Source organism: Pelodiscus sinensis, chromosome 12 (assembly GCF_049634645.1).
Source record: "Pelodiscus sinensis isolate JC-2024 chromosome 12, ASM4963464v1, whole genome shotgun sequence".
Lineage (NCBI taxonomy): Eukaryota > Metazoa > Chordata > Testudines > Trionychidae > Pelodiscus > Pelodiscus sinensis.
The window spans coordinates 34,424,094-34,446,439 of record NC_134722.1 but is presented as its reverse complement, the minus strand read 5'-3'; the positions used below and the strand labels follow the sequence as shown (position 1 = coordinate 34,446,439).

General features: G+C 39.3%; 1 protein-coding gene across 13 annotated transcripts in view; it reads right to left on the bottom strand.

Annotated features, from left to right (window-relative positions):
- Positions 1 to 22,346, bottom strand: part of FTO (FTO alpha-ketoglutarate dependent dioxygenase) — a 397,366-nt gene that overhangs the window by 111,035 nt on the left and 263,985 nt on the right. Inside the window, exon 9 of one of the 13 annotated variants that reach the window (XM_075940295.1) lies at positions 22,102 to 22,153. The exons of 11 other annotated variants lie outside the window; for them this stretch is intronic. In XM_075940295.1, the coding sequence (XP_075796410.1) occupies positions 22,108 to 22,153 (46 nt within the window). In that variant the 3' untranslated portion in view covers positions 22,102 to 22,107. Of the gene's footprint in view, positions 1 to 4,386; positions 6,072 to 22,101; positions 22,154 to 22,346 lie in introns of those variants that run through there. One more of the 13 variants, XM_075940293.1, reaches the window with a different exon arrangement.

Sequence of the window (22,346 nt, the reverse complement as noted above, 5' to 3'; positions counted from 1 at the left end):
AAAAACAAGCCTACACCCCATTCTCCTGGCAAACTCACAATACCCATAGAATTCAATCATCAGTTGATAAAAATTGTCATAGCTCCACTGAACATGTGTAGATAGAGCTATGACCTTTTACACCAGCTGAGAATCTGCCTATGAGGTCCTAACATTTCTCTCTGAGACCAAGATTAGAAACATGTGGTTAAGCAACTTATGGCACAAAAAAGAAGGGAGCACTCTGATGTATAATGGGTCACTCTTTGAAATGCGGTCTGTACCAGAGGGTCAAATGACCGAACTTAAAAGAACAGAGAATGTTTCTCTGAAGCATCATGCTCCTTTTCATCCGATCTCTTCAAAGATATTATTTATTTATTTATTTCATTATTCCAATCATATTTGAATATTGATACAGAACAGTTTCCAGTTTAGCAGCCACATACACCAGATTATGTCAAACTGTATTTTGACAATCATGTACAAATCTGAAATCAGCCAGATGGTCAAACAATAGGATGATTGATCTTGTCTGCATAATCCAGGGAATTCTCTGTCATTTGTAACAAACACCACTGACTAACCAGAATACTTCAAAAAAGGGACAACTTGTTATAATAAATGTGCTCTCGCTCACATTACAGAAATTCTGCTGAGTGGTATATGCATCTGTTATAGACATGAAAATACCATACAAGGTAAGATTATTATTTTCTAGTAGAAAATAATGCCCAACTTCATTATATAAAAGAAAAGAATAAAACGTTAACCTCTAACCTGGGTAACTAAGGTATCAGACCTTCTGAAAGTACCCGGGTACTAGTAAATAATTTCAAAATAGAACCCTAGATGTGAAGAATTTTGATAAAATATCATTTTAGCATTGTATCCTTTAAAAGGCTAGTATTCTTAAGCTAAAGTCAATTTAGAAACAACATGTAGAAGTCTAGATCCCATTTATGCTGTCTGCATAATTTGTTCTTCCTGTCTAAACCGTGAATAAAAAGAGGATATCATTCCATTTTCCTTCAGGAACACTAAATTCATCAATGTGCAAACTGTAATATTTTATTAAATAAACACAAACTAGGATATAATGGCATACATTTGTTTTCATTATAAGTAGTAATGCAATCTTTCTCTAAGGCTTACTACATTAGCATTTCATTCCATGTTCCAAATGCCTTTGAACTTCCTGAAAAGCTACATCTGTTAGCTTCCTTGTATACACCAGAAAGTTACCAAGTGAATTAAGTTTTAATATAAATTGCTTTGTTCACTATTTAGATTGATGATGGACACACTGTACTGTACGTTGCAAACTGCAATTACAATTCACTGCAATTATCTCTGGTTGTTAATAGCACAAGATAGCATGTCACTTTTTACCAAGTGTATAATTTATCTTTTTTTTCTCCATGAACTCTTGTGGTATTCCAAATGTATAATCTTGTTGTATTATTTCCCAGTGGTCCAACAAAATGCACAGCAAGTGCTGACTAGAACAAACTAAAAAGCAGTTCTATTGACAAGCCGTCACTTGTGCAGTAATGAACACTCTGCCTCTACTTTCACCTCACCAAACTAACAGCTTTAATTTATGATAAAGCAAACGAGAGACAACCTCCAGTTTTATTGTACCCTCAGTGCTGTTTCAAATAAAGTAATTAGAAGGTCAAGAGACAGGTCTAGAAGCCAAATATAAATGCAACCCTTCTGCACCAACATTAAAAAAAAACTTCAGTGTTCAAAGAGCATTTTATCCATCCTTCTTCTACAGAGCACAAGCTCTTTACCACCGTAACCAATCTGAAACAGTGGAGGTTCAATTCCTTTGCTCAGTAATTCAGCCCATATGTAATTTAAGTGGGGTACCTACCAGACATCATCCTCAGGAGACTTCTCAAAATAGGATTCTGCCCTCACCAGTGATTTATAATAAAGGTAAAGGTGATTCTGATAACATTTTTATAACAGAAACTTCATAGAGGGGTAAACAGATGAAATACTTGTTTCAGTTGTGAGGACAAGAAACTTCAATGGATACCATAAGCTAATGTTAATAACATCTGAAGGAAGAGTTGATGGGTTACAAAGAAGAAAAATATGCATGTCTAAAGGTTTACTCAAATCCTCCAATATCCTTATTGACAATATAAGAACTGTGCACAGGATAGTTGAAGAACCTGTTCTTATTGACATGACTAACTGGAATAGTCAGAGCAATTTAAACTTACGTCTTTGCAGCATTATTATACATGTTTATATTATACATTTATATGTGCATGTCTCTCTTTTCATTACATAACATCCAAAATGTAAATTTCAGTTTTAATTCAAAAGGAATAACACCTCCTGTATTAAACCACTAAGCAGACAAATAAATTGATATCCAAATTATATAAAGTGAAACCTAAATAACAAATCATTCTTACAAGAAAAATTCCTATCCTGAATCTGCCCCAAAGAATTCTCCAATATATTGATACAATATTGATAGACCACAATTAAAAAAATACTTCTGTTGTGTAGATAAAATGGAGATACAATGACATATAAGGATACTGGAGTTAGCTATCATATTTCTTATAAAATGTATCCTAGAATTTCTCATGACCACCAGAGGCTGATACCTGTTTAAATATACCACCCACAATATGACTGTTCCAACAGTCTTTTAGCACAACTGGGTATGCATTAATCAGTAACAGAAGGGAAGAGTGCCACTTACAGATCCGTCAATTTTACTTCCTGCAGAACCAAAGTGTGCCATGGCAGTCATGAACGAACTACTGAGGCCATATCCACACTGAGAGATAAGGTCAAATTTATTAAGGTGGATTTTTTAGAACCCAATTTTGTAATGTTGAAGGCATATGTCTCCACTGTGCGCAAGAATTAGACGTACAGGTTGCACCTCTGAAAATCGGCACTCTCTGGTTTGTCAACATCCATGGTCTGCCAGGACCATGGATGCTCCTGGACCAGAGAGTCAAGGAGCCTAAGGGCTGGAGAGCCACCTGGGGCTGAGTAAAATAGTGGGCAGTGAGGGACCATCGCTGGGGTTCTCAAAATAGGATTCTGCCCTCACCAGTGATTTATAATAAAGGTAAAGGTGGCAGCCCCATTGAGTGTGGGGCTGGAGCAGCAGCTCCATGCAGCGTGAGGTCAGGACTGGAGTCCCACAGCAGCCCCATAAAGTGTGGGGCCAGAGACTCATGACAGCTCCACAGAGTGCAGGGCTGGAACCAGAGCCCCGAAGTAGCCCTATGGAGTGCAGGGTGGGGACTGGGACTCTGCTCCAGGAGCCAGAGCCTGGGCCACCCATGGAGCTGGCAGCAGCTGGCTAAGTACCCCAGCCAGGTTGGGGGGGGGCAAGGCAGGATGCCTGCTGGGGCAGCCTGCCAGCAGCAGGCGATAAGCCTAGAGACCAGTGGCAGAGGACCTCCCTTGGTCCAGCAAATTCTCTTATTCAGGTGCCAGGCCAAGGAGGTCCAACCTGTAGTTTGAAGTAGCTTTTCCCCAGTAAGGTGACTACTGTTGAGTTTGACAATGATGCATTATGGATAGCTATTCCATACTGTTGAGTTTGACAGTAATGCACTATGGTATCCAAGTTCCTGCACCCCTTTGCATTCTGGGTTATGCTTGGCGCTGCTTAGAAGATGAGACATGCAGGGAGGATTAAAACACAAATGGCTATGGATGTATTTTTAACTACCAATGTCTCTCCTACATAGGGAAAACACCATACCATTTAAAATGTGTACACACACACACAACCAAGTAACAGGACTGACAGTGAAAGAATAAACTTTATGATTAAACATAAGAGTGCACAGACCATAAACATTATAATAATACAGCTGTGCTGTTTTTACACTTTGAATATGAATTACCCTATTTCTGTAGGTGTATCTCCTACTCTTAATAGTCTTTTAATTATGGTTTTGTTGTATGATTATTCTCAAAGTATTTTTGTACTACCTTGGCATGTTCATGTAATAAGGGTAATTGTACTTAATGGCATAAGTGGTATAAATATATATAATCATATAATCAAAATAAATAACCATGTTGTAAAAGCTTTTGTGAAACTGTTAAAAAAGAAGCATTGCATATATACATTAACTAATTATCAGAGATCAGTTATCCTTTGCCTTCGTTTTTCCAAACAATTCATAGGGATTCACCCATCTGAGTTGGTGGGTAAGCACCATTCAAAGATACGATCCTTTTATGTGATTCATTCAGACTAGTCTCTATTTTCCCCTCTTCCATAGTTGCAAATGGGGTATGCGTGCGTGTGTGTGTATATATTTATATATATATATATATATATATATATATATATATATATATATATATATATATATATATATAAAAAACTAAGAGAATCATCTGTGAGCTTCCAGACCTACAGCTTTAGCTGTGTTGTGTGTATTCTGGCACATTATACATTTTTTCATAGGAGAATCTTAATTGTTAGGGCCTGAAAACTAATTTAACTCAAAGGCAATTTTTAAAGAACTGCTCTCCCAGCCATCAAATCGTATTCTTCCCTATATTTTGTATCAAGACATAGTGTGTTCATTTTAAAAACAGACTTAAAACCTAAAAAAAGCAGTGATGACAAAACCTCAATTATGTTGCATCAGTTCATATAAGAAAGGGTCAGAATTTGTGGCTGTCTCATTGTTCTTGCTCCTCTATCTCTTTCCTCTACTTTCTCAAATGCGTTTTGACGTAAACATTCACTCAGTTGGTGTGCAGCATATGGTGCGCAGAACTGCCTTTGCATGAGCAGAGACTGAGGTTAGCACATCAGGCCTGTAAATCCTAGTCATGCTTGACATAAAAATAAAATAAATGGTAAATTACAAAGTTCAGAATTCTCTATAGAACTCCAGTGACATCACAACCCACTTGGGTTTTCCTTGAGTGGCTCAGTGTATTTGTAGGCTCAACTCTGATCACTATTGTAGGTGTAAGAGATTCTTATTCTGTAGTCTTAGCTACCAAAATACCATGCAAATTCATAAGAATTAATTTCTCCCCTTCCTAATGTCCTACTGAAATATTCAGAGAAAAAAACAGTTGAGTTCCCATTAGTTGAGTTCTCAGTGGTGATATTATCAGTTGAGAGGTGGGGTGAGTCAAAATGAGGCTTCTGGGGAGTATTTCAGGGAGGCCTCCATTTTTCTCTCTTTGGCTTAGAAATTGTACTTGCAAAGTATAGCTGCACTTCTTTTTAAACCATGGTATTTCAAAGGGAGTAAGACCCAGAGGAAGTATTAAGGATATAAGGAAATCTGTGAATCAGTGAAAGATGTTGGTATGCAACATTGAAGATCTATCAGCTAGTTGACTGCTTCAACTGGTTACCAGAGGGCCAGGAAGAAATTAGTCTCACAGCTCAGTTGAAAGAACACTTGGATATTAACCTGAGGCACTGATTCACTTGTGAACAAGGTCATCTTTGTTTCCTCACCACACACACCTAGGAATTAAATAATGGCCTGTTCAAAATAGTAACCGCTGTACTAAATCACTAAGCTACATTAAACCCTACTCCCTATTTTCTAAAAAGTTCAGCAGAAAATGCTAGCGAGGTACAATCCTATTTAATTAGTGAACAACTTAAACAGGTTCCCATGGTGCAGTGGGCCCAGACAGGTTGGAGAACCCTTAACCTGTGGTAGGGCAGGCAGCTGCTCCATTCCGGCTGTGCCCACTGTACCATGGGCTGCTCTGGCCAGGCTGGGTCCATTGCAGGTGGTGGCTGCTCTAGCCTGGCTGGAGCACCCCCCACCTGTGGAGCTGGAGTGCTTCCAGCTTGCAATGTGGCACAGTGGGCCTGATGGGGCTGGAGCAGTCCCTCCAACCCAATGCAGTCCGCCAACCTGCTGATTAACCATTTAACAGGTGCCATCCCTAGAAAAAACAACAACAAAAACAAGGTAAATTATCTTCTTTTTCACAGATAAGGAAATGGGACGGAAGCGTCTGGGTAACTTCAGCCTTTCAGACAGGAAACACTGAAAATTGCCACACTGAGGGCTGCCCTGGCCACCTCCAGGTCCTGAACGCTGCACCCAATATATAAAAAGAGATCACAACTCTCTTACTTTTCAATTAGAGACTGATCAAATTGGTTGAAGATAGAGTACAAGTTGAATCTTGAAATCTGGGATTCTCTGGTCTGGCAACATTTGTGGAATTTTATTCTTCTATTTCTAGCTGACTCCTCTTCTCTGCCATTTTTCAGAAGACAGACTTTTTCCACTCCTCTCTACAACACAGAACTGAAAAAATATTTTTTTCTACCAATAATATAGTTTTTGTAGGAATCAAACATCTTCATGGAAAAAACCACATTCCTTTGTAAAATGTTGACTTATTTGCAGAAGCAAATCTAAATAATGTTTTTGTTTTGTTTCAAATTTTAATATCTGTTTTGTTTGTTTTTTTTTCTGAAAAAAAAGGATGGATCACCTCCTATAAAAATCTAACTAAAATGAATATTTTTTTATTTAGACTGAAATGGAATAAAAAGTTTTGACTAGAAATAAAACAAAATGAAATGTTTTGTTTAAATTCTTGCCACTGAAAAATTCTGTGAAAATTTTCAAAAACTAAAATGTTCATTTAATTCAATTTTTTCTATTGAAAACACTTGCCATTTTTTACCAGCTGTATTCCAGTACCCTCAGGAGATAAATGAATTTCTATCCTTCTTCAGCCAGTTACATAGAGCCATACCGTCTGGGAGCAGTCAGTTGTTTCTGCTCAGTTACCATTCGCTGTAATACTTAAACTTTGCTTATCCTGCTAGCCTTTTATAAAGTGGAGATTTGCCCTGTTACTACTGAGGCAGGAGGTAGGGTAAACAGACTTGCAACTGGACTCCACTGGAGAAGATAAATGATGTTCTCTTTCACAGGCTAAAGAAGCCAGAGAAAAATGTATTCTCTCAAACATATAATGAGTCAGAAATTACTGCCAGAGGCATTAACCAAGTGCTGTTCACTCACTGACGCAAGGTGGGGCTGCTTCCCATGGGCTAGTGAGTTATCCATATGAAATATGGGTCATTTGGTGGTCTGGAGATGTTAAGTGGTTTAGAACAGTGCTTCTCAGAGGAGATTCAAAGGCTAGAAGCAGCTTGTATGTAATCTCTTACTTTTTTAAAGTGACAAAGGATTTTTTTCATTGCTGATTTTTGCAATAAAAAGTACAATATGTTTTACTTTCCTACAGTAAGACGTTATTTCCTCCCAATTAGTGTCAACACTGCAGCCAATCCTAGTCTATCAGTTCTACAATATCCATATAGTACATATAGCTATTCCTAAAGGATGACTGGGGGTTGGCAGCTATATTTAGGCGATTATGGAATTCATTAATACCACATATACGTATAGGCCAATTAGGGAAGTATATATTATCTGAAGTTTTCCAACTTAGCAATTGTTTCTTTTCAGTATGCACTTATTCCAGATTCTGGCTTGGGGCATTTTTCTTTTACATTCTGAATCAGTTCTAACTATCCATATTCAGGTGTCATGAAACAGAACAGAAACACTCTTCTCTCCCACTATGCTAACCACAATAGACTTATCTAGTTTGGTATTACAAGAGTAATAGCTACTTCAGCCAGATACTAGAGATTTAATTTTCCATTTTTGGGTCAACCTTCATTTGCATGTTATACACATACTAAAATATTTTCTCTCTCAATCAGTTCATATCGGCACATGAAAGACACTTGCTATAAATTCTCTGCCTCAGCTTCTGATTTAGAAAGTATTTTATGGAAGACATATTTTAGGTTGTCCATCCTTTGATTTCCCACAGAAACTAATAAATAATCAACAAAAATATGATTAAAGACACTACTTGAAATCTCATCCAAAAAGGAATACCAGCTACTGAAAACATCTTTCCAGTTCAAAATCTGTTTATCTTAAAAACAGAATTCTAACTTTGGTTTTGAAAAACCTCATGAAGGCTTCAGCTAAGTTTTGACATAAGATTTTCATATTCAAAAATATCTATGGAAATAAGGGGAAAGGGCTCTGGATCTTGAAATTGCACAAGGATGAAATGGAGCTTAGTAAGCTAGAAAGGGAAATTACTTATCTGTAATTGGACTTTTCTTTTTAAAAAATCCCTTTGAAATCATATTCAACCGGTTTTCAGTCATGTGTACTTGTGAGCACTGCTTTAACCCTTTGAAAGTCTAATGCTTGCAACAGATTGGGATAAGGAAATTCTAATTTATATCTGACTTCTTGTGTCAAGAAGTTAAGAAAAGCTAAATGTTTTCAATTTTGTATAGTGTATTTCCACTATAAACAACAATACCCTTCAACCATGCTTATTAATGTGCTACAAACCTGCACGCCAAACTTCCTATATAGGTGCAGCCAGAGAGAAAGTACATCTAAATATCTAGATATAACTTTTTTTTAGAGAACAGAGATTTATCTTTTTCTTCTTAAAATTAAAATGTTGATCATTAGGTCTGGACACAATAAAAAACTTACGAGATGATGTAGCAGACACACATAATGGTGCATTGGGTTACAGCGCTAGGTTTTTACCCAACTTCAAATTCTGGCAAACTCTAGCTAGTCTTAGTATAAATATATGCATAAAATTAGGAACAGTCATACCATTTCTTCATTGTAACAGATCGAGAGAAAATTAAACAAAACTAAACCGAACTGTTTATTAAAGTGCTCCTCTTTGATCTGAATTAATCGTCTGAGGTTGCCAAGAAAAAGGTGAAAACTGCAGAATCGAAACTATAACATATGGAATATGTTTGAACAATGTGTACTCAGAACATCTAATCCTAATACAACCTAACTGAGGGTGGAATCACAGATACATCAGCAGGTCCAGAACATGGGGATGTATGGTTTGCCCACTCTTATTTGAAAATCTAACCCTCAGTCAACTGACTTAGAAGATATTCCATTTCCCAAATTCTCTTCTGTAAGAACTTTTTCTCAAATGCCTAACCTAAACTATTTTTGGCAGCTTCTGACTATTGCTTTTTCCCTATGACTGGGACCAAGATACAACAATATTTCTATTTGCTGCCGTCAGTGGGTGTTGCTATAATAAATGTGAAAAATGGACTTGTACCAAAGTTCTTAATCCCCAAATACTGGAGAAGATCTGACCCAAACCTTATCACTCAGAGCCACCTTCAGTAAATATACAATTAAACAAAGCAGAACAAAACAGAACAGACCCACCAACTCACACAGTTGTAACATGCATATAAACGAAATTCATGCCTAAGCCTATATGGGCCATGTGAAGTTACTTATTGTTCCAGATTAACTGCTAAGTCTATGATAACATGGTCTTCCAGCAGCCTACCAATTTCTATGATGAGGAGCAGATGCACAGAATCAATCTAATTTGATTTGGAAGAAAGTTGTCTCTTTAATATATGACCTAACACAGCGACTTTGGCTGTTTTAACACTAGCTGACAAAACCTTATTAGGAATCATTCCCTTATAGCAGTAAACCAGGAAACCCTGGCAATTTAGAAAAGTCCCCTGTGATACAACTGTTTACACACATCTTCAGATAGCAAAAGCTGAGTGATAAAGCTCGTACATAATCAGAAGGAACTGATCATTTTTCAACCATTATTTATTTCAACAGAAAATCAAAATGCTGAAAGTTCACATACTAGAATAACGTAGTACTCCCAGGTACCATATATGAACAGTGTTATTTAAGTCTTAATTCCTTTTATATTTAGCTTGAAGCAACTAAATTCTGTCCTCAGAAAAGAGAAACAACCTTCAAAACCAGTACAGACATAATGTCTTTTGAAAACACATAGATAAATTTACACCTGAACAGAAGGCCCTCAAAATCATGCTCAAGAGTGCATTGGCTGTCTACTGGTCTCTGTACTGGACTGAATTTCTCCTATGAAAAGTCATAAACACTTCCTATATATTGTACGAGGAGATTTACTACCCAGTGTTGCTTGCATTCTTAACTCAAATAAGTTTCAGAAGGGTAGCCAAGTTAGTCTGTAACTGGAAAAACTTAAACAACAACAAATAGTCTTGCAGCACCTTAGAGCCTAACAAAAAATGTAGATGGTATCATGAGCTTTCGCGAGCACAACACACTTCTTCAGATGAATGGAGTTTAAGGGGTCCAGTTTTCAAATAAAAAGCACAGAGATGGGATGTGGGGGAGAGAAGGAAAAAGAAGGGAAAAAAGGGGAAAGAGTATCCATGCTAAATGAAGCTGATAAGAGTACTTAGTACCCATTCTAAGTACCCTTTGTTTGTTTGTTTTATGTCATTAGAATGTGGAATGTAGCGGGCATCCAGTCATCATCTTTATTTAGACTTCTCTTGTAGGTATCAAACTTGTAAATGAAATTAAGTTCTGTAGCTTTCCTCTCAAGTTGGCTTTTGAAATTGGTTTGAAATAATATGGTGACTTTGAGATCCATTAAAGAATACCCAGGCAAGTTAAAATGTTCCCCAACAAGTTTCTGTGTGTTACCTTTTTGGATATCTGATCTGTGTCCTTTAATTCTTTCTCGTAGAGACTGTCCAGTTTTGTCAACATACATAGCAGAGGGGCGTTGCTGGCACTTGATGGCATAGATCACATTAATGGAGGTGCAGTTGTACGAGCCTCTGATGTGGTAGCTTACATGGTTAGGTCCTGTGATGATATTGGCTGCATAGAAGTGTGGAGAGAGTTGGCATTGGAGTTGATTGCATGGGTTTGTTCCTGGGTAAATATGATGGAGGCATGCTGTGTGGTTATTGGAAAGAATTTGTTTGAGGTTAGGGGGTGTAGGCGATGATTGATTGGCCAGCTCCCAGGAGCCTGGAGAAGGCAGGCACCTTCCTGGTCCAGGGTGGAGATCAGGGTGGACCTTACTTAGGTTTGGGGGGATGCCTCCAACGTCCATGATCTCTGCACTAGATGGAGGAACATGGCCATTTATGGCATAATAGCTGCCAGCCTGGCCACCAAAGGCCACATGCCAACCCAGGAGCAGGTTCACATGAAAATCAAGTTGGTCCAGCAAGACCCCCAACCCTGAGCTTCCCATCTCCCTTCTTCCCCTTGCTTCCCCCTTCCAGCTCCCTCCTCCCAGGTTTCCCCCTCCCCTTTCCCACTCTCCTCTCCTCTCCCGCCTCCTTTCTCCAGTCTCACCAGTTTCATTCTCCCCCTGCCACTCAGTTTTGTTAAATAAAGAGAGTTTGTGTTCATGAAAATACATGTAATTTTATTTGACATCAGGAAGGGGGGCTGGGAGGGTAAGTGGAATGATATGGGAGAGGAATGAAGCACAAGCCCCCAGTGGGGCAGACCAGGGAGACTGTTAGCGTTGAAGCTCTCCCGCAGGGCTTCCTGGATACTGACAGCCCCCCGATGGACCTCCTGGATGGCAGCATGCAGAAAGTGCAGCCAGCCTTGCCTCAACGTGTTCACGAGAAGCACCAGAGTGCCCAGGGGCAGCTCGTGCTCCATGTTGCAGAGTGCTTTGATGTCCCGAGTGAGGGCAATCAGAGCATGCAGAGATACAAATGCGTTGCTATGCCTCATCGAGGTAGGCAAGCAAGCAGGGAAAGCTGAGAACTGGCTTCCTGGGGTGGGGGTCCCTTTAAGCACAAGCCTCAGATAGCCTCAGGCAGCAGCCACACAAATAAACTCCTGACCTGATGCCCTGCTGGACCTGATTCCGGCCAGCCTTCAATGCAATTCAGTGTCCACTCAGTGTGGACGCGCTATTTCGAAATAGCAAAACGCTATTTCAAAATGCATTGTGTGTGTAGATGTGTTATTTCGAAATAAGCTATTTTGAATTAACTATTTCGAAATAAGATATTTCAAAATAACACTGTAGTGTAGACAAACTCCTACCTATTTAGTAGGATTTTAAGTAACTTTAAGTACATTTTTCAGTTTTCTGTACCATTTTATAGGTCATTCTTAAACTCATTTAAGATGAAAAGAACTTTAATATTTAAAGAGTTACTCAAAGTGTTTCATATTTACATAAATTTAAAATGGGATGTTGTACCATCTCCTCTAACTGGATACCCAGAACACTTGTGTAATGTTGGATAGTTAATTGCTGCAGTACAGTGGTCTGACAATAAAGCTGCCACAGGTGTTCATATAATAAGGTGTTAATTGTGTAGCTGTTGGACATGAATAAGGAGCCCAAAGGGTGTGGAATGAGGGATATTGCCTATGAAGGACTAGCGTGAATGCAGAGCACTGCAAACCAAAATAAAGTCAAACTGAGCTGGGCTTATCCACGCTTCACCATCTTGTAGTCTCATAATTGTTAAAAAGATTATCTTTACTGAGTAATGTTCACAACACAGCTGACATCTCTTTTATTTCTAAAGAGAGAAAACTGTTTTTTCTCCTATGACCTTTGCTAAGTAAAATGGGTGAAAGGTTTTTGTTTGTTTTAGGTCAATATAACAACCACTGCATTTGTCATTGCTAAGTCAATAACATCTACATATGCCAATAACATCATCACCATTTGTGGTCAATGTTTTGCAACCACCTTGCGAATCATGACATAAATACTTATTATAGTGCATTGTTCATTAGCATTGTGAATGGTTACTAAAACAATGAATGTCAGGCAATAGAACTTGGTTTCGGAATCAGAATAGTGCTAACATCTTTGTGATACTTGTTTCTGTCCACTCTTAAGTGAGCACTCTTTGGACGTTAGTTAAGTTTCCATAAGGTTGTTAGTTCACTTTCCCCAAATTCCGACTCTCACTGTGTCTTCACTAGAAATGCTGTAGCAGCAGTGCTGTCTACACTGGCAGTTAGGCAGCTGAACTATGTTGCTCAGGGGTGTAAATTTTTCATGCATCTGGATGACACCCTTAGGTTGACCTAACTTTTTTCTGGTGTTACATTTCTGACAATGCCATGGTGGGGCATTCCCTCTAGCAATATGTGCAGCGCTGCATCCAGTATGGATCCTACCTATGCCATATCAGCTGGCTGATGGTGTCCAGGCTGCGAGTCACAGAAGAAGAGCATTTAAAGAACTCATAACTACAGGGCAAGCAGTGGCACAACCACTCATTGGTCTGAACAGCACGCCAAAAAGTAACATGGCAAATAAAACTCCAAACAACATGGAGATTTTTGAGAACTGGCCACAGTTGTCTCAGAGAAAGACATTGAGCCGAGCAAAACTATCTGTCACTGGACAAAATAATATTTTTCACTATCCTAGAGAAGAAGGCTTTTTTGGAGTTTTAAAACTAACTCTTAAAAATGCAAATAGAAAATAATATCATGTGGTCATTATGCCACTCATGTGACCACTTTCCTCAATGCATAAAGCAACTAAGATACCAACACTCATTTTTTGATATTGCATAGCACAGTAAATAAATGCTCCCATACAATGCTGCCAGAATGAGTATTTGTGTCTTCAGTTTTATGTGTCTGTGTTCCCCTTGTGTAGATTACATAAAATAAATGCAGCAAGATTCAGTATGGAACTGGCATGGTTCTTTTGAAGCCTTTGGCACATGATGTTATTCAAATGTGCCACCACTTGCAGAGCCCTCTGTACATGCAAGCCCACTTAGTATTAAAAATCATGCTTCCCTCCACCACTGTTCTGGAGACAGGATAGTGGGCATATTAGATACCATTAACTGAATAATCGTGTAACTGCATCAAATTTTAGTGAAGGATGCGGTTGTCCCTGAGGGTAGGGTTGGCAGCCAGTGAGTTCCCAGCCCCACTCGCGGGGAGCCCCCTGCTGCTGCACTCTGAAAGGCAGCAGGTCAGGATGGAAGGCAGGACGTGGTCCACAACCAGCTTCTGCCTGTTGCCCCTTGGTGCTGTCTCTGACAGAGAGGCAGCAGAGCAGGGCAGTAGCAGACCTCCCATCCATGGAGGCCCAAGCTCCTCACAGAGAGAGGTTGTGCCAGCATCCATGAAGGCAGCAGCAGTGGGAGGGAGCTGGTGTCTGCTCTCTCTCAGCACCAGCTCCTGCCTGCCCCATCCTGCTGCCTCAGTTAGAAGCAGCACGGGGGGTGAGTGGTATAGGTGGCTCCACGGAAGCCAATATGCAGGAACGGGCTTGAAAGTCGGCTTCCCGCATGTATCAGCTCCTACCTACCCTCCCTCACTCCCACGCCGTTGCCTCTCTCTCAGAGGCAGCAGCGTGAGGGTCGAGGTGGTAGGTGGCTCTGCAGGATCTGGGGCTCATGGAACGCTGGCTTAAAAGATAACTTCTCACAGGCCTTGGCTACTGTTTCCCCTCTGCCCCCGTTGCTGCCTCTGATGCAGAGGAAGTGGGCGGAGGGGCGGGGAGTGCATGTAGTCTGCAAGATAACCAATAAGCCCAGACTAACCGGTTAATTGTGTAGTCAACTACATATTGACATCTCTACTGGATAGTCTATTGAGTGGTCAGAGGGTGTCAGCTGGCCACAAGGTCTTTTCTGAAAGCTAGTCTGTAGTAGACTCACTGTCAGGCCATTTGTTATTTCAGGGGTACACTCAAACCTGTGCTGGATGAGTTATTAACACAAACACCATTATTTGTAAAGGGGCTTTATGCTCCAGAGTTCCACACATATTTTGCATTTAAAACTTAAACTTAAAATCTTTTACATTTTTTGCTACATCTTTGAATTTGGCTAAGCTCAAGAAATCCATTCCCAGAACTTCTTTTCTCTAGAATATGAATCATTATGTAACTCCACATGATTTCTGAATGACATAAATAGTGATTGTAATACGCTTCTAATTTTAAGGAAAGGCTAGATTCTTGCCAATAGCTACTGTACAAGTTTCCAGAGAAGGATTTATTCATGGCTACATAGCTTATCTTGCAACATTACCAGTGCCTAACGAAATGCCAGAGGCAAAATTTGCTACAAGGTATATGCCAATAGGAGTTGGTGTAAACCCTAATGCAGGGCCCCCAGGGAAAGCATGTCCAGCTAGCAGTGTGCAAGGTGATTGTGCCTCGTACTTCACATTGTGATTAAGTGCATCCCAAACACAGTGTGTGACCCTGGCTCTGGTAACACAGACAAAGGGTATTGCTGACTTGATGTATATCTGCTGCAGTAGGGTTATAATTTGTTTCTATCCAAATATGTAGGGTCAGATTTTCAGAGAGAGCTCAGCCAGTCTCTAATTTGGGGGACAACCATCCTGACCTCAGAATTTGTTGCTGGAACAAAACCACAAATACAAAATTAGAGTCTGGATGCCATGAGCTTTACAAATATACCTGCAAATCAGGTAGCTCGTTGTATACATTCTGTTATTTGCACCTACATTTGATTGCAGCACAAAACTAGTGTGTTTTAAAAACCATGGCCCTTCATGGTGTAGTCAGTACTCACCATAGTGGAAATTCCATTTTAAATTGAGTGTTACTGGTTGATTTTGCGATTAGATTTTGGAACAGTACAAAAATCCTAATAGAGCACTTTTATTATTACTATTATCAGTACTGTTGCATCCTTCAAAAGTGCTAGGACTCCTGCCCCACTCTATACCACCTAATATCTGGTGAGCTTTGCTGCAGGGGAGCACACCCTTTAGTATATTGTATGGTGCTCCCCAGAGCGCTGGAGTTATGATGTACCAAAAAGGACTGTCAGCATTGTCAGCAGCATCAGCCTGGGTCTGGATGAGTAGAGCAATGCCCCATATCTATTCTGAAAATGCTGGCAACCTGGACCTTTCAACGAGGAAATATACACTATCTTTCAAAGGGCATTAGCGGCTGCTGCTTACGAGGCTTGTACTCTGAACAGGTTAAGTTTAGGTTAGAATTAGGTAACAAGCCACTTAAGCCCTATTAATGCACTTTTCATACTCTAGTTACAGAACAACCACTTAAGGTCAATTTAAGCAAACAGAGTTATAACCTTTCCTAGTCTTTACATGGTCAGTGTTTACTACCTCTGTGCAGAAGAAGACATTCTGTTTGTCTCTGTCCTGGACACACGGAGCCTATATATAGACTAGCGTGGGAATCAACACTCTGAGATCAATTCACCAGTTGTTGATTTAGCAGGTCTAGTGAAGACCAGCCACATTGACTGCAGATCAGTTTCCAGACAACCCTGTTACTCTACCCTGGATGAGAAAAGGGAAATCAATGGGAGAGTTTCTCCTGTCAACCTCCTGCGGTGCAGAACCTGCAGTATCTCGACCTAGGGTATGTCCACTTCAACTATGTTATTTACATAGCTGGTGTTACGTACATAAGTCAACTTTCTGCTGGAGTGTAAATGTATCATGAATGCTTCCAGCCTCTAGTGCTGGTTCCTGGCTGTGGCCCTCCACATTCTCTCCATGTGCCAGTGGTTTCTAAAACTAAAATTCAGGTGTTAGTGTAGCAGTACCTTTACAAACAAAGTATATTACCTAGTATCCAGTTATCACTCACTATTTAATGTGCTTGCAAGAAATATTTATTCTGGGTCCAGTTTCAAATGGCTGCGTATAGTGACAGTTTCATGGCATCCTGCCCTAACTCCATTTGGGAAGCACAGGGTTTAGTGACAAAGTCCCCAATCCCACATACTATATCATCTGTTCTCATATCTATCACTTCCTCATATTAATAGCACATGATAAATCAGAGGTTTTTTAATTTGAGAAATATAAACATATTAGCTCAAACCTTAGATAAAATATTCCTAAATGTCTATAGTCAACTTTTGTTGTCTCAAGTTTTTGCTGGTTCCTCCAGTCATATTTTGAGGTGCAAATAGCCTAACGCCAGGCCTTCATGGTGGGGAGAAGGTCAGCTTAAGATATGCAATGTAAATAACATAGCTGGAGTCAACGGACCTTAAGCTGAGCTTGACGCCAACTCCACAGTGGGAGGTTGAAAAGAGAAATGCTCCTGTCATCTTACTTTACTCCTTATGACAGCATGGAGTACTGGCGTCAATGGCGGTGCCCTAAACATTCGACTTAGTGGGTGATTACTAGGCCCACTAAATCAAACCCAAAAGAACAATTGCTAGAGCGTAGATCCTCTGGTACATGGAAACATGGCCTTAGATATCTCTTGTAACTAAGAGATTCTTCTCTATAGAAACTTAGAAGCAGTTTCAGGCCTCTTAGAAAATTTGGAACTTGAGAAGCAAAGCGAACTACACACATTATATACAGGGCAACATTCACACCCTCAAGCATGAAAGATTATTTTGATCATTTCCTCCTTTCCTTTTCAATTCCTTTCCCTCATATTAAACGATGGCCCCAAGAGCATTTTCCATTTGCAGGTAACAAGAGTATGAGGTAACATGTCTACGCGGTGCTTTCATAATAAAAAATGAATTTTAAAAAAAAGAAGACTTCCTTAATGCATCATCCATAAAAATAACTACAGCTTGTCCAAGTTTAACATAGAGGATTCTATTTCCAGCTATAATAAATACAAAGCTCCAGCACTCCTCCTAAGTTATTACAAGCTTAATCTAATAATCACAAAGAAGCTATTATTATACTATTAGAGAAACATCTGTCAACTATGTTTATAGTTTTTAAGAAACTATGAGATAATGAGATGCTATGCTTTGTGCTCAGACAATTGCCCTGTAGATTATGTCTATGTCCCACAAATCCTGCTATTATTGAAGCACAAAAGCCCAACTTTACTTTATCACTGTTAAAAAACATCAACCAGATTTTCAATCAGAAATAACACTTTTTGAGGAGCAACACTTTCTTATATGGCATCATAACATTTCACACATAAAACAGAGATGGAAGTTTATGTTAACATGATGCACTTTTTAAAAGCAGGAGTTGACTATTTCAGGCGCTTTGAAATTTTTTTTTAAAGGAGAGCTGGGCACAGTGAGATAGAAATAAAAAATGTAAAATAACTTGTCATTTTGTTATAAATTGTATTAAATTATAAATTTTGTATTAAATCCTTTAATAAAAGAGCAATTGTATTCCAAGTTAGCAGTTATCTACAAAAAAATCTAATTTTAATTGCTCTTATGGCTTTGTGTTTTAGTTTAGCCTGGTTCACATTTTATTACAGAAGACTAATGGGGCATAGGGTCCCAACAGAGCTTACTTTAAACCTTGGTCCAGCCAGCAATAAAGAGGGTATAAAAATAGTAACAGAGGCAAAATAAAAATTAAAAACTATAGCTATGCTTTCAGATTTACAGATATAATAAAATGAGTCATAAACTTTTGCTTTCATTCCAAAGCTTTTGTGTTAAGAACATGCTGAACCTCATGCTATTTTAGCAACATATGTTCGCATGTAGAAAACCCTTTCATTTTCATGTATTTAATTTATAGTCCTGCTTTGTTATATGTAATTTCTTTTAATTTATTACTATTTCATTAAATATCCTATCTGATCAGACCACAGAAGCGATAAGACAAAAACTACATAACATTGTAATAATAACTTAATGGAGTTTCTTGTAAATGAAGTAATAAGGTTATTTGGCCACAGCTACTGTTATTATTACCTTGTTAACAGGAAGCACCTTCAAGTTGTCATTAACTATGGTAATCTGAAGAACTACTGGCTTCATTTCTCAAGCTAATGAAGGAATCCAATCATAAATCAGGACTGAGATCTTGTCTAATATCACCAACTTAGCCAGATCAGACCCAGTTAGTATGTGGACAGATGACATTTGAGGTTGGTTTCTGGAGGAAGTGACTGGTGTTGGTGATGCAATATGAGGTACTGATTTAGTGTGACGGAGGTGTTGTTCTGCTGCAGGTAACATCTTTCTGGATGAGATGCAAGGGCGATGTCCTGATAATCTGTAGTATATAATAACGTAAAGCACTTTTTGCACCAGTAGTGCTATTGGAAATGGGATCTTTGCAAAGTCCAACCTTGTCCATTGCATTCTGTCTACAAACATCCCGGTGAGTTTCTAGTTGAAAATTGTTCTTTTTCACTTCCTGCCTCAAGTGTTGTGCAGCATTAATGTGTCAAGAGAAGTCAATTTTCTGATATTTGGTGTTTTTCTTAAAGCTCCAGCTCCTGAAGTTATGTTATGATATGAAAATCTCAGTCTATATTTTTTACAAAAAGTAAAAACGCAAAGTCGACAAGAAAAGCTTGAAAAAGTGACTAAGTGGAAGGCTCAAAAACTAAAAGTCAAATAAAAAACATTTTAAAAATAAATCTCATGATTTTAAAGGGAAACTCACTCAGGATTTTTGAACATTTGCACCTGAAAATACTATTTGTATGCTGTAAACTGCTGCCAGACTCAAATCAGCATTTGGGCCCTGTCTCCAATCACCCAGCACAGATCTGTAAGGCCAAAAAGTAGCAGAAATGACATTACTGCTGCCATGTTAGGCAATATAGACAAGTGAGGAAACAGGACTCAGCAACTGCATTTCATGCCTTTAGATCAGATATACATGGAAGCTTTGAGAATGGTCTACCAAAGGTCATTGTGTTTGTTAAGTCAAATGAAAGATTGGCATTTAATTTAGTTGTCTTATGATCAGAACAGCAACAGCAGCTATGGGCAGTTGAACCAAAGCCCCTCAAACTGGTGTGCATGCATATATGTATTAAACATCTATAAAAATATCAGATACAACAGATTTCACAGACAACACACCAACCTGAAGCAAATTCTTACCAGCAACTATACACACCACACCACAGTAACTCCCACTTTGGAACCAATCCCTGCAATAAACCTCGGTGCCAGCTCTCCCCACATATCTACACCAATGACACCATCACAGGACCTAACCTCATCAGCCACACCATTCTGAACTCATTCACCTACACATCTACTAATGTAATATACGCCATCATGTGTCAGCAATGCCCCTCTGCTATATATATTAGCCAAACTGGACAGTCCCTACGTAAAAGAATAAACAGACACAAATCAGACACTAGGAATGGCAATACACAAAAACCTGTAGGAGAACACTTCAATCTCCCTGGACACACAGTAGCGGATTTTAAAGTAGCAATCCTGCAACAAAAAAACTTGAAGAATAGACTTCAAAGAGAAACTGCAGAGATACAATTCATCTCCAAATTTGATATTTTCAGTTTAGGATTAAACAAAGACCGTGGATGGCTAGCTAACTACAAAAGCAGTTTCTCCTCTCTTGTTGTTCACACCTCTACATCAGCTGCTAGAAGTGGGCCTCATCTTCCCTGACTGAATTGACCTCGTTATCTCTAGCCTTACTCTTGATTGGAACTCTTTTCTTATGCCTGCATATTTATACCTGCCTCTGGAATTTCCACTAAATGCATCTGACGAAGTGGGTCTTTACCCACAAAAGCTTATGCTCCAATAAATCTGTTAGTCTATAAAGTGCCACAGGACTTCTTGTTGTTCTTGCAGATTCAGACTAACATGGCTACCCTTCTGATACAGTATTCTTAGTTGACAAACAGCTAGTATGCCACTTTATTTCTAATTCCCCACCACCCTCTGATGCTACAAACTATTTTAAGTACAAACATCTTGAGCTGGTTTGCATTAGTCCCCAGCAGGCATATTTGTAAAGATAAAAAGAACAAGGATGTTTTCCCTTCCTCCATATTGTGGTAGTTATTTGGGGAGGAGGAAGGGGAAGGAGAGGTTGGAGAGGGGAAGGAATGTTCAGCTCAGCACTAAAGCCTGCTCTTGTCGAAAAGAGAACAAGAACAGTCAGGCAAAGAACTATGTTCCTACACTAAGGCTTAAATTTCCACGCCAAGTTGTCTTTTAAACTTTTGGTTCCCAAAGTTTTCCTTCTCCTAATCCTACTTGCTAAAAATTGTTTTGTTTTTCCTTCCTACAGCTTCTGGCAGCAAGTGGTATGTAATCATTCAGTAGCCCATCTGAACCACATTTTAGAACAAAACAATGTCAGTTTATAAGTGTTTGACTTACTTTAACTAAATCTGAGGATTTACCTACTGAAGCTCGAGCAGTTCCCTTTCAACTCTGAATGAAGGAAGAATTATGAGACTGGAGTTATTCAATGAGAGCTATCTGTCCTGGCACTTAATCAAAGGGATTAGGATTTGGAAAGAAAAGCCTACAGGTGATCCTCCAGGAAGCATACCAAGCAGTTATCAAAAACATACAAGTTCAAAGCAGCTCAATTTTCATATGTTAAAAGTATTTGGATGAAGCCCCAGGCTTGTTTCTAGGTAAAAAACTGTGTTAAAGCTGTTTGTACTTGCATACTTAATAGACAAGGGAATGAAATAGCATGTGGTGAAGCAGTACTAGGTCCATCTAACCCTGATGTAACACAATAAATCAATCTTGTTCTGTTGGTGAAACATGATCTGATACTGTGTCCAGGTTTCACAGGCTCTTTCCTGACTCTGGCAGCTATAACAGATACTCATTTACCTCATCAACAAAGAGACCTGTCATAATACAAATGCAAAGATGTTACATGCTACATAAGCACTTTAATAACAGTTATTAATCATTTAGCTGGGTTCTTTCCCACTTCCCCCCCCCCCCCCACACCTGCTTAAAACATGTCTAAGCTTTATTTATGCCACAAAAATTTAAAAATGCCAAAAATGTGTTAAAATGTTAAGGGTAAGGCACAACTGACCAAAAGCCACAAAAATCAAAGTTAGGACTGAAACCTTAACCCGCCTCAATGCTCCAGATGTCTTTATTTATTGCAAGTGTTGCAGTACTTGGGCACAAAATGATAAGTTATGGACAATGCACTAAGTTCCATTCTGTTGCCAAGACAGGAGAGGAGCAACTAGAAAAATTGTATTGAAATGGGACACAGTTTGGAAGTCAATACAGGTTAGAATTATGCGTGCCATCGCCATGCACCTGATATCGGATTTACCAACTCTGTGCAGGCCATTCTTTGGCCAGAGGTAGGAAGCAGCCACACAGGATGCTCCTACCTAACGCCACTGTAAATCATATGGCCAGTTTCAATGTAACTTAATACTGAGTTATCTACTATATATTTGAGAGAGTTTGTGCATCTGTCTGTCTGAGAGTCTGTTCAAGAACCCCTCCTACATGGTAAAATTTAGGACCACCAAATTTGGTATGCAGCTTCCTCTTACCTTATCTTAAATCAAGGACAGGGTTTGGTTGTGCCAGGACAATGGGATGTGCCTGGAATACAATTGTTTCTCATCAATCAAAAAAGGAGGGCTGAGAGAGCAGGAACAGTTATACGCCAGAATGACCACAGGGGACAGCAAGCAAGCATGCCCTCACCACCCTGACAGCCTCCCACACCTCCCATCCCCCTGCCCTGACTCCTGCATCCATTACCTCTTTCTCTGAGTGCCTCCTTACCTCCCAA